The 12958-nt window shown below is 40.9% G+C and overlaps 1 protein-coding gene across 1 annotated transcript in view; it reads right to left on the reverse strand.

Moving 5' to 3' along the window:
• Window positions 1-161: 161 nt before the first annotated feature.
• grb10b (growth factor receptor-bound protein 10b) overlaps window positions 162-12958 on the reverse strand; it is a 50744-nt gene continuing 37947 nt past the window's right edge. Inside the window, exons 6-17 of the mRNA XM_083678813.1 lie at window positions 10898-11054; window positions 8359-8474; window positions 7803-7877; window positions 6811-6948; window positions 6378-6488; window positions 5869-5967; window positions 5413-5490; window positions 5160-5276; window positions 4864-4930; window positions 4656-4743; window positions 4452-4545; window positions 162-4163 (exon numbers count right to left, since the gene is read on the reverse strand). Of these exons, the coding sequence (XP_083534939.1) occupies window positions 4017-4163; window positions 4452-4545; window positions 4656-4743; window positions 4864-4930; window positions 5160-5276; window positions 5413-5490; window positions 5869-5967; window positions 6378-6488; window positions 6811-6948; window positions 7803-7877; window positions 8359-8474; window positions 10898-11054 (1287 nt within the window). The 3' untranslated portion in view covers window positions 162-4016. The remainder of the gene's footprint in view (window positions 4164-4451; window positions 4546-4655; window positions 4744-4863; window positions 4931-5159; window positions 5277-5412; window positions 5491-5868; window positions 5968-6377; window positions 6489-6810; window positions 6949-7802; window positions 7878-8358; window positions 8475-10897; window positions 11055-12958) is intronic.

Consider the following 12958-nt stretch of genomic DNA (forward strand, 5'->3'; position numbering starts at 1 on the left):
AGACTTTGATTGTGGGCTAATCTAACAGAATTAACAAATTATAGCAATGCAGGGTAGAGATTTAACAGTAAGCAAAAAGTGTAGGCAAAAAGTGTAGGCAGAGTTCCAGACTGATGTTGAGTTAGTGGCCAGTTCTAGTGGTAGAATTCATCTTTGAATGGTAGCCTGGTGAGACCAGAACATTTTGTTGTGTTGTCCAAACTTAGTCCATGAAACAAATGGTGAAATGTCCCTACCAGCAAGACAATACCAGCACAGCTTACATGTATAGCAATGTATTAATGTTTTATTCTAATTACAATAAACAGAATATATCAGTCCCTTATTTGTACAAAAATACCTGAAAAGGTTACAATTAAGATTTATAAGCCATTCAGCTATTTACAGATCGAAGCAAAGCACATTTCGAATACAGGATCTTTCTCTTAAAAAGAGATACAAGTAACTTTTTCTTTTTTGCATTCCCTGAAATACATAATAGTTTATAATTATATATATCTATATAGATATATTTACTTTACTCCTTTGTACAGTCACTGTATCTTGTATTGTGACAATGTATGCAAAGCACAAGAGTCATTACCAATCATTGGAAAAAAGTTCCCATGAACGGTCCAAAAGTCAGGTCTAGTTTAGTGCAGAGAGAAAGGTAATCTGAGGCACCTGCTGCGTTTTAGGCTTCTTGAGACAGACTTGAACAAGAGAAGTGAGGACACATTGAATCAACTGTACTACTGTTAATTTGGGAGAAACTACTAGTATGCTGCAAGAATATCACAAAAGCAAACTATTGACTAAAAGATAAACGGTTTGGTGTACTATCAACCCCAGCTTGATCAAAGGAACTAAACAACATATTCATCAGACATACAACATCTCACTCATCTGATGGACCAGTTTTCAACAGGCTCCTTGTCAACCCTGAGCAACCCAGTTACATTCATTTCTTTTAAATATAAAAAAAAGTACATTTGATTCACTGATTTAATTGAATCAGTTCACTACTCGCAGGTGATTCATCGTGACTATCAGTTGTACTAGTTCATAGCAAGACACTATGTGAGAACTCTGGACTGAGTTTATAAGAAAAGAACCGATCTAAGAGGCCTAAAATGTTAGCATTGAAAAAAGTCAATGATATCCATGTAGCTAAAATGTGACTTGAAAAGATGTATGCCCAAACTCCAGTTTCATACAAGCGAAATTTCAACATTACAGACATTTGTGAAGGGCTTTTTACATAACAAACAACATAAGAAATGAACTCAATATGCACATTAAACCAAATGATAAAAAAACACTAAAATAAATCAAGTTTCTTCATTTTATAAGTAGTTAATTGTAAGCCAATGCAGTAAATAGTGATCTGTAACCTACATACAGTGTTGCATCTACATGTTTTCCATGGTTTCATATACTAATATGGTACATTTACTCCGTACATGACTTTTACATGGGTTGCATATCACATCTTATAGCTTGAAGGAAGCAATCCTAACTGATTACTGTTGAAATAATCATGACCAGTGGGAATGAGTTGCCAAAGGTTTTTTACCAAATGTTGCAAAAGAGTGTACAGCTTTGGCACCTACAGTAACCTGCTCGTCATGATGTCACCCTGCAGAAACGCTACACAGTCGCTCTGAAGTACAGTAACTCTCATAACTCTGTGACGAGGGTGCTGCACTTGGCGTCCAGTGGTGCCACCACACCTAAGCCATTTAAAGGCTCATCAAATCATCATAGGCCAATATGCAAAAACACTATATCATGGTTCAGGATTGGCTACTTATCATACATCGTTTTGTTTTGCAAGTGTGGCTCAATGGTTGTGAATGTACAGCTTTCACTTCTGACAAAAAAAAGGTGCTGTATTACACGGTTGAGTAGAGTGTTCTTTCTGACAGTTCTATAACAGCTCAAATACCTAAAAAAGAGCTCAACCAACAAATCATTAGCCAAGAGATGAAATATCCAGACAGCAAATTCAATAGGGAAATTGTGTCATACAAAATTGCATTAAAAAAAAAAGTTATATAATCTAATTTAAATGTATTAATTTTTTTCACGGGAAAAGTGTTTTAAATTTAAGATTTCCTATATCTAACATATGTGGACGCAAGGCATTTTATTGTATATTAATGTGGAACCCATTGTGAATTAAATATTTTGTTTTTAAACATTTCCCACACTTCTACTGACACCACTTTGGAATGAAGACCATGATATACACCCATGTGCTTTAAACATCACTTCATAGCAAGTGTTGGTGACAATTTGTTTGAGTGTTCAAACATAAAAAGAGAAAAAAATATAGGCTATCAATAATAATGTAATAATATAATGCAGTTCAATAATTTCATGGTAATGAAAAAACTGTACTGAACAGCGCTGAGAAAATAACTAAATTTCAAGTAATCACTCACATCCAGATAAATAAATACATTTGCTGAAACAATACTTAAAATTATTGAGTCATTGCATCTTATTTAAATTATGGTCATCGTGCAGAGCTTGTCAATAGTGTGGCTATTTCTTTACCTCAATCTATCTTGCTTAAGACATCATGTAAATACAAAAAAGATGGCTCTTTCTTAATGTTGCATCACGGGTAAAACACCTTTACAAATCTGTGTGATCACTGCAACCCTGCACAAGGCTGGACAGTAAAACCCCTTCCACTACAGAGCATCCACTGTTAGGGCTTCACAGTGCTCTGTTCTAAAAACAATCATTCAAACACATAATGGAAAGAAAAGCAAAAGTAAAAAATGAATGGACTTGGATTAAGATGGGCCCTCGCAGCAGATGAGTAGATTCCAGTTTCATCTACAGAGCACAACAGACCCGAGCTTGTACACTTGTCACTTTTGAGCTTGTCTGATCACGAGAGTGAATCAGTTGAGGGTGTAGTGGTTATCTTTCCCTGTGCTCTAATGGGGGAATGCAAACATGTAGGTTTAAAGAAAACGGTGGCACCCTCCCCAATGTCCTAAGTATTTAGTTTTCATCATGGCCATGTCTTTAGAGAGCTTATGACACAGAATTACAATCCACAAAATGGCCGCCTGATTTTAAGTGTTTCACATACAGTAGCTTTATTACTGATAACACGTCAAAAGGGACAAGGGTGGCAGAATGGGTAGTAGAGTTATTATGTTTGTTGCATGAATGTTAGAAATTACAATGCTCCAGACAATAGTAACAGAACTGAGAAAGAACATGTGATGATACAGTACTAAAATGTAATGAATACAAAACGCCTGTGTGGTCACAACAGAAAACAAAACTCCTATGAGAGAGAGTAGAATGAATGGATCTTGTGTCATCCTGGGTATCCTCCAGCTCATTCCTTTCCAGTTTCAGCCTTTCCAACAGCTTTCCAGAGACAGCTGCAGGGTCAACCATACAGCTCTGGTGTCCAGAGAATGCTTTCCTCATGACCAGCACTCCAACACTAGGCTTTTTTTCCATGTCAGACTGCCCATCCAGCCCTCCCAACACAAGAGGGATTTGTCATAGTAGATAATGAGAAGACATGTAGAGGAATTCTGCTTCAATCAATGAAGAAAAGGCTGTTCCCAGTTCACGAGTGCATAACTAAGAAACAATCGCCTTTGATCTGGCAGTTGTTATTTAGATCATTCCAAAACAAAAGTCTACTTTCATTCTGTTTTAAAAGTGGCCCAGACTACACATAGTCTCCTGATGATTGTACAAGGAACAACTTCTTTTAGATCTCTTAACAAACTGCACTAAACGTTGTCAGTGGATCAGAGCTTATTGGCGACTATGAACACAAACTTGAATATTTTTGATAAAGAGTTAATGTGGTCCATCGTTTGCTTTATCTTATCCTTCCCAGACACAGAACACTGAGGAACTCCATTTAGCGTCCTAACCACTCAGCAGTCTTCGGCAGCTCATAACAAAAGAACAACATTAGTTCATCTGTTTCTCCAAAAAAAGAGTTTGTTTGTTTTTAGGCAGAGTCAGGTCAAGTCATAGGTCAGAGGTCATAAGGCCACAATGGTGCAGGGGTGCTTGAGTTTGCAAGGCAGGACTCCTCTGTTGAGCTGGTAGAACTCCACCAGCTGGATCAGGTCTGTGAATTTGGTGGACCCGTCGTCAAGGCTGAAGAAGATCTGGCCATCCTCTTCACACTGTTGTTGGCAACAGAAAAAAAAGAATCCCATCTGTCTGATACTCTGATTGGCCAACTGAATAAAGTCACTGTATCTTTATAGGATGATTAAGAAAACATACCACAATCCTAACCAAGTTACTGCTTTGCATTTTACACATTTTGAATATAGAAGCTTTTGGAATAATTTGAAACTCATGCATTTTGCATAAATACAGAACCAGAAAAGCAAATCAAACATGAGCCTTTACTATAGGTTTACTTGGTTTTCTAGTGGGCAGACATGGGAGATCAAAAACATGCATACCGGTAAGATCTGGAAATGCTTGATTTTCTGGTGATGGCACAGTGTGAGAACAAATGCCTTTGGGTTGCTTTGACTGTCCCTCAAAAGAAATAACCTAATCAGAAAGGGGACAAAATCAAGTTGAGAAAAAACGCCCATCTTCTAACAGTGCAAATGTGTAGTGACCATACTTTGGCTGTGGTTACAGCTACAGAGGGGTCTTACCCATCCACTTGGCCTTGTTGGTGGATCATCCTATGGGACTCCTCTCGCGTTATCCGACCCTGAAACCACAGCTGTGTTCTGTGAATGACTGGACAGAAGAGAAAACAGGGCATTTAGAGCAGGAACAGCTTCATTTACACAAAACACAGCCAACATAAATACTGACTCAAAGTTCTGACCCAGTTCTCTTTCTCTCTCTATGACATACCTGAGTTTAATAAGGAGGGATGTAGAGGACTGGGACTACCAAGGATGTTCATCCGTTGACTTCTCTTCTGATACAGGGCAATGTCAAAACAACACAAAACAGGGATTAGATCATGAAAAGGTACTTCCTCCAATGGTCTGGTTGTATGGGAGGTGTGTTATGGGGAACGAGATGTGAATGGCTTTGTGACCAGTAAGACCATAATATTATTACCATAATATCATAACTATCATCATTACCAATAATATTGTTATCAAATATGATTCATATGGTTAGTGTTGTAGAGAGAGACTCACCCTCCAGGCATGGCCCTCCTCCATGGCGGCACTCTGGGCCTCCACAGGATTATCAATCACCCTCCCTATCCTCCCTGAGAAATCCATGGCCACCAGAGAGTTCTCCGACACACTCCGCTAGGGGGAGACAGAGCAGTGGTAATGAGATTAGTACACAAGCAAATGTACGGCTAGGGAACTGTAATGTACTGTATGTTCTTGAATGTTTCACTGGCTTTGTGGGTGTACTGAGCTACAAAGGAGACAGGCTTACCACAGGCGTTGAAAAATGTGACAATAAGGTTTTTCTCTGCTGAGGGACCTTGTAGTTCTGATAGAGTACAATTCCATACTGTGAGGAGAGAGAAAAAATATCAACAAATTAAAAGATGCGTTTGGTCATTCAATCGATATGGATCTGTATCTAAGTCAGCTTATACAGAGCGTGTAGAATGATAACATTTAAGTCGACTACTAAATCAAAATATGAATAAATAAGTGTTAAATACGTTTTTACCCATCATAATGTCAAATGCTTGCATACAAAACCATGTTGGAATTCCTTACCCAAATAATGGCACAACCAAAACTTGTAGGTGAGGTCAAAGAATATCATGAATAGAGTTTCGATGAAAAATACTTTTTACTATTATAGTTCTTGAAACTGTACTGGTGTAACTGGTACAGTCTTTCGCATAGTATTGGGGGCCTGTTGCCATGGCACTCATACCTTAAAGAGTCGGAAGGCAGTCATCCAGGATGTCCTGCTTTGCTCATCTTCCGCACAATACATCCTCAGCTCCTTCACCTCGCTCCTCACTTTGTTGGGCTGTCAGTCAACACACATCAATCAATTAGAAAGAGCAAACAAACCCTCAGTTGGACAACATCATGTTGGCTCTAACAAACACCGCCTCCCCTGTACACTGTGGCTGAGTATCCAATAAAATCCCAGATAAGGAATCTTATTGGTAGATGAAAGCTGCCATTTCATTGGATTTTCGTTTCATTCTTTATTCGTTTGATATTCCTGAAAGTGGGTCACCACACAATGGCAGCTAGGCTAGTCCCTCGCCAGGCATGTCTCAGCAAGATACCGTCTAGACACGACACTGTTCAATAACTGTAATTGGATACAGCAAGCCCATGATGGAAGACAGATGAAGAATAGACAGTGTAGGAGCATCTCAATACTTTCAATGAAACACATGAAATAAAGGCTTTTCCTCTGGAACTTACCTTGATACAGAACTCGTAGTCTGTTGGTGCATTGTGTAGCTTCTTGCCTGTTGTTACTGTAAAGATATTGCTGTCCTCCAGGTCTGCTAGTAACTGTAAATGCCTGGGCTCCTGCAGAGGATTAATCAATACCCGATGTCATTTCATCACAAAGAAACTTAAGCCTGGAGGTAGAGAGCAGAACTTCACTGAAATCAATAGCAGGTTGTGTGGTTGTGTGGGATAGAGGAGACGGGCAACTCTGACCGCCAAGTACGCACATTGATGTCCGTAGCAACTGGCAAGTGGACTAATAACTAGCTAAAAGTATGGAGGAGTTTATCAGTTTGACATCGGCACAAAGACTATACAAGAAAATATAGAGAACCAGTGGCACAAAAAAGATGAGTAACAAGATCTGAAGATACAACAGCTTGCAACAGAGTGAACGTACCTTTGACGTTCCTTTTATTGAAAAGTACAGTCCTGAGCGTCTGAGAAACATGTACAGCTTCTTCCAGGATTTCCTGCCCAGCTCTTTCACATACAAAAAGCCCTGGATTTCAGGGCAACTGCTGGAGTTCAAGAAATTCTGGGTGGGGGAGAGAGAAGAAGCCTTGTAGCACGGCTATCACGATCAATCAAACACTTCACAAAACATCGTCTTTTTAAGACTGTGGCTGAGAAAAATTCCCAGTCCCCTCCAAGCCAAAACTAACATTTATATAACGAAGACTTTTGGCATTCTTGTGATACCATTTTTATGCTACACATTAAACATGGCAGAACATTTTTGAAGCACAGTATCTTATGTAACCGTATCTGCCAAGACAAATATACACTTGTGTGACATCTCAAAAAGCAGCTCTTTAGCAAGCTGTTTCAAACACTGTTCAGTATAAGCAGGGACTGGTTATAGCATGCTCTGGCAACTAGTCTTATAAAGCCCAAGACTAATGCTGCGCTTAGCCATATTCAGACACGGTCTCCGCTTTTGACAAGGTATTAATTGAGTGCAAAGATCCTCTGTTTAGGATAAGTCTCTCCTGGATTCCTGGATCCCAAAGCCTGCTCAATTTTGACCATGTCAGGGATGTTAAAAGCTTTTGCCAGCGGAGGGTTTCCAGTTGTGGCAGTTAATGATGCTTTTCTGACAGTCTATTATATTTGACAGGCTGAACATGTAAACTTCATTCCATTAAGACTACAGGTCTTTAAAGTCCAACGCCTCTCCAGTCTTGATGCTGTAGGGCTAAGAGGGGGGTGCCCAGAAGTGTTAACATTCAGTATGTTCCTCTCTTGATTGCTTAATTTCACAATTAAGGACCATTATAGTCTGTTCTTTGACCAGACATGTACAGGGCCAAAGGTTCAATTTTGAGCAGATCATACGGAATGCAGCGCATGCTGAGGTAGAACTTGTTTATAGTGTACAATTTATAGTACCTGTAAAAGTTGAGATGGTGGGATTGTACCGTTGGTTTCCTGGCACCATGCAACCACATTCTCCGGGAAAAAATTCTGTTGGAAATGGAAAGAGCGAGCATTTACTGAGACAGTTGTGGGCAAAGAAAGCTCAGAAGGATAAAGGTGGAATGCTGAAGACTGGATCTATGTCCCATCCAAAATGAAAATGAAGAAAAAACATTATTTTCATCGCTTTTCTTATGACAGTAGCTTCTTACATAAGATCTTCAAATACTTTTAACAAACTACTGTCTGCTATCAGAGAAACTTGTCAAAACAGTATCTCTTCTTTTTTCAGGCATCTGCAAACAAGATGCTAGGAAGTCTCTGGGTATTGTACAACACGAACCAAACATTCTCCACTCATCTCAGAAATGCATTGCTTGTAAACAGTTGAATAACAAATTCAAGAGACATCATAGCATAACTGTTTACACACACACACACACACACACACACACACACAATATAAATAGGAAAAGCAATAATTCATGTTCGCAGGCGAGTGGTGGCAATTTGGGAACAAAAAACCTACCAAGGGATTTCTGAAGAATTCATATTTGGCATAGTTCTTCCTGAAGAGAAATCGGCTTTCGCTGGTCATGGACGCCTGCACTTGTACCACCAGCTCATGGTCCTCCAAACACCTCTCTGCAGAGACAGAATGTGTTAGCATAAGGACACAACATCACGCCATAGTTGTTAATATATAGCTAACTTTTAAACACAATTAACACAATACAATTATACACAATATATATCTCAATATACAAACCCACATCTATAAATCTGTACACTTTTCCTTACATTTGCATTTACAATCCTTATTTCCTGTTAATATCTCGTAAAGCCCATGAGATAAACCAAAAGTGAAAGAAAAAGCAGCTCAACCTATGAAAACAGACAAAACCTCAGACAACCCTCCCCTCACCCATCCCCCCTCTTCCCGCCCACTCTTCCTTTTCCTTCCCTCCCCTCTCTCCCTCCCTCCCCCCTCTTATCCACACTGAGACAGACAAATCAGCATGTTCACTTATTCCTCTCTCCCCCGTTGATGACTTGAGCATACATTCACTCCCCCTCTCAAACAAAGAGCTGGGCTATGCAGGGCCCTGTCAGACAACTGACCCTAGACTTTGTAGGAACACATGCTCCACATCCAACTGTGGAATCACATTCACAAATAGACTTTGGCAACAGGGGGATTCTGGGAGGCAGGGCTATCCTGTCTGTGTGTGTGTCTGTCTGTCTGTCTGAGAAGTAGAAGAGAGACTCTCAAAGAGGAAATGAAGATCGTGGAAATGTTCAGAACCTGTAGTGTAGTGGTATTCATGGTGATGTTGCAACAGGGAAGAATCCATCCAGGCTGACCTAATATTGAGTTCCACTGCTTTGCCTTTAGTGAGCCTCTCTCCCTCTCTCTTCCTGGACTTGAATGAGTTTCTCTCTTTGGTGAGTCACTCTTGTCCATGAGTCATCATTGATTCACTTCCTCAAGAGATCCAACCAGGGGCCTTTAAGCTGAAGCTGAGGAAGGGTCATTCCTATTACTCCCATCAGCTAGTCATTCTATTCACCAAGACCCTGACAGTGGCTCGCTTTCCTCCTCAAGGAAACATGCCATACATTAAATTACACTGTTGTCCAGTTCTCTTCACAGTCTCATGCAGACGCCCCTACTCTGATCAGATGACTCAGTCATGACATAAGTGTAGCCCTCTTTATCAGATACCCCTCCATTTTGGGAGTCAATGGTACAGCAGTGTTTAGTCTCCCTGGTGAGGGGATTGCTAGCCAGGTTGCGGTGGGAAAGCAAATCTAATTGGCTGTCATTCTTCTGAAACAAAGGCCCATCTGGACAGGCCTGTTGAGATTAAGGAGCAATTAGGAGGAGTGACCTTGCCTCTAGTGGACTAGTCTCCCAGAGCCCAGGCTCCACTGAGGAGAGCTGGGCATTGCAGGGGGATGATGTCATGTGCTATCTGAACTGCACTTAGCACGGTTTTGGCAGTGCTTGATACCAAACAAATCAGATCAGGTCATATAAAGACATTTTAATAGTTTAGATGCTCTGTGCTTCCAATGCACAATACAGTTCTGTTATAATGCCTCTACAATAAAAAAATACAATAAAGAAATACAAATATCACAATGCACATTTTTGTACTGCTGATGACATCAAGAGCAATTAGTGTAAATTCTATTCCCATTTAACATATCATATTTTGTTAAAAGTATTTTAATAAATTCACATTCTGTTCAAATACAGACCTAGAAAGGCTAAACTTGTCTGCCTCAGGTGCTTGATAATTGGTCACTCTAGTCGTCAGAGCTCTCACAAATGACTGTAACACTACCACGTTTAGTGTTGAACGTCATACTCAACATAAACTAACTACAGCTGACTTTCAGAAAGAACTACCATCCTGAAAAGCTTGATGTTGAGCCCTAAGTGAGGTCTCTCTGCACGCTCACCAGTGCGTGAGCAGGAGGCACTGCATTAACAGCAAACCGGACAGTACTTGATCCAATCATCCAATCATCTCCACTCTGCCCATTCAAAATAGACGTGTAATATATGGTCTGGTCCAGAATATGGTCAAAGATTAAGTTCTGTTACCTCTACCTGTTCTGTTACCTCTTCTAACCTAGCATATATCTGTTGTTTGTAGGAACTATGTTCGGGGAGAGTGATGTCAAGATTCCCGTCCATGCACTAAGAGCCTCTTACAGAGACCTGTTTCCGTCTCAGACATCCATCACCTCCGCTGACTTCACTGGCGTGTCTTCTGATCAATAACATTACCCAGCCTCCACAGAGCAGCCCCCGCAGACAGTTTTACATCAAACACAGAAACTTTCTGAGGTTGAGAACAGGCACACAATCTGACAGAATCTACCAGCGGAAAAAAGAGATGTCTATTAGGCTCCTCTTAATTTCCATACAGAGGCCTTCATTGACTTTAACATGAGGGAAAGGACACAATTTAGCAGTTGAAAAGGGTTCTCACAGGGGGAAGGGCAGCGCCATGTCCTGCCAGACCACCCATCCAGCACATGAGGTTGCCACTTACCTAGTCCGAGAAGGGGGTGATGTTCAACAAGCACCCAACTGTTGTCATCCACACAATGGCTTTTGTACACGAGGAGCTGGCAAAGATCTCGAGCAGTCATGTCGGCTGGTATTTCCACGACTTTACCCATGCCGTCCTCGCTAAAGATCTTTATAATCTGAAAAAGAAAAAGGCGTTCAGCATTAAAATACTTCGCCCGAAATCAGGCGGGTAGACATAGAATGACATATTAATAGATTAGAGCATTTACTATCATAAAGTAGCATTATACAGTGTCATGTAGCACTTGTAATATTAGACGTCTTAGACCAGTATTTTACCCTGAAAACTGTTCATGTTTAATGAACACACCAGATGAATACAATTCATCATCGCAATGACAGGGTTTGCCGACCATATAATGAAAATACCCATAGATATAACATTCACCAGAATCATACTTCAAGCTCAAATAGTAAGGGCATTGTTTAAGTCCATCCAGACCACCTGTTCCCATTCTCCTTCCACAGAGATTATGCTCTGACAGAACTACAGTAGACACAAAGATACTGTAGACCAATATAGACCATTAACAGAAACAATGGATAAAGCCCCAATCAAACCCCCTCTGAGCACAGCTCGCATTTCCTATGGCTCCCCCAAAGAGATTTTGTTAGGAATTTAGCCCTCTTAGCCTTCCCACAAAATATCTTGTAACAGACAAATTCTCTTTTCCCTTTCGACCACAATTCAAAGGCTTCCAACATCCAGAATTCAGGCATTGAACATCAGATCTTTCAACAGAAACTATTTCTCCTTCCGAGGGAGCTCGGATTCATTTGGAACCTCTCACGTACTCTTCTTGTACTCCTCACATCTTTAAAAAAGACACACCATTTTTTACCCTATACTCACGCCCTTGCCCCCAGAAAAAGGAAAAGGTTTCAAAATGTGGAATAGAGCTTACCTCTACGGCCCGCAATAGGCAGCAGTCTGGAGAGCACGATGGCATTTTTGGAGTGAGCCTGCCTCCGCACACACACACAGACGAACAACCCTTTTCTTTTCTGCTCTCCACAACTTGGTTGGAAAAAGACTGTGTGAATCACAGTTCCCCCTCTGTCAACGGCTGCCTGTGTTGGTACCTGTCACATAATCCCTCCTCTGCCTAGCTATACTGCAGGACAGAGCAAGCAGATGGCACTATTTCCAGACCGGCTGACAACTTCCCTCTGCTTCCCTCACAAAGGGTTACAGCCACAGGCTTTTAGGTAGTGAATCAAACCACACTTCCCTAACCAATCATAGGGCTCGCTCAGGCTGATGTAATCATTCCCACACAGACAGACACACACTCACAGTCTCACACACCCTCACACACACACACACACACACACGCGCGCGCACACACACACATACGCAGGCTCACATACACAGACGCACAGTCATGCACAGACACAGCCAACTTTTTTAGACTGCTGCATAGTTTCAGATTCTTTTTGACTAAAAGCGAAAAAGGATCATTTAAGACGGGTGTGGGGCAGAGGAAAAAAAAGTGTCTTGAAAAGTGTTCTGAAGTTTCAAGTAAGGGCTTGTTTTTTTTTCCTCTTTCACCGTGGCTCAGCTTTGAACTTCGCAGTCAGAAATCTCTCTCACGACAGAGCAAGGCTCATTACAGGCTAAATGAAACAAACCTGAGTACTTGAACTTCTTATTGGCCTCCCTTGAGTCTAGCTTTATGCCAACATTCTTTCTCTCAAAAGAACAAAACCTGGAAACTTAGTGTTTTCATTTGCCCCCCTTTAGTTCATATACTTAATCTGGCACTGGACTGACAAAGGCTCTGCCCCACCCTGTCTGGAGTAGCAATTTATCTCCTTTTAACAGTTCTGGACACGAGATCCCACCACAATGTGTCAATATTACAATGCAAATACAAACATCATGACCCTGAAATAACTTCACATCCAGTGAAGGAAGCAGGAAATGGCAATAGTGGTGAGAATGATTGAAACATTCCCTATAGCCTTTAAGAGAACACAACTCTAGTGCGGGGGAGGGGAGAGAGTATGACACAGAGGA

The sequence above is a fragment of the Argentina silus genome (assembly GCF_951799395.1).
Source record: "Argentina silus genome assembly, chromosome: 10".
NCBI lineage: Eukaryota > Metazoa > Chordata > Actinopteri > Argentiniformes > Argentinidae > Argentina > Argentina silus.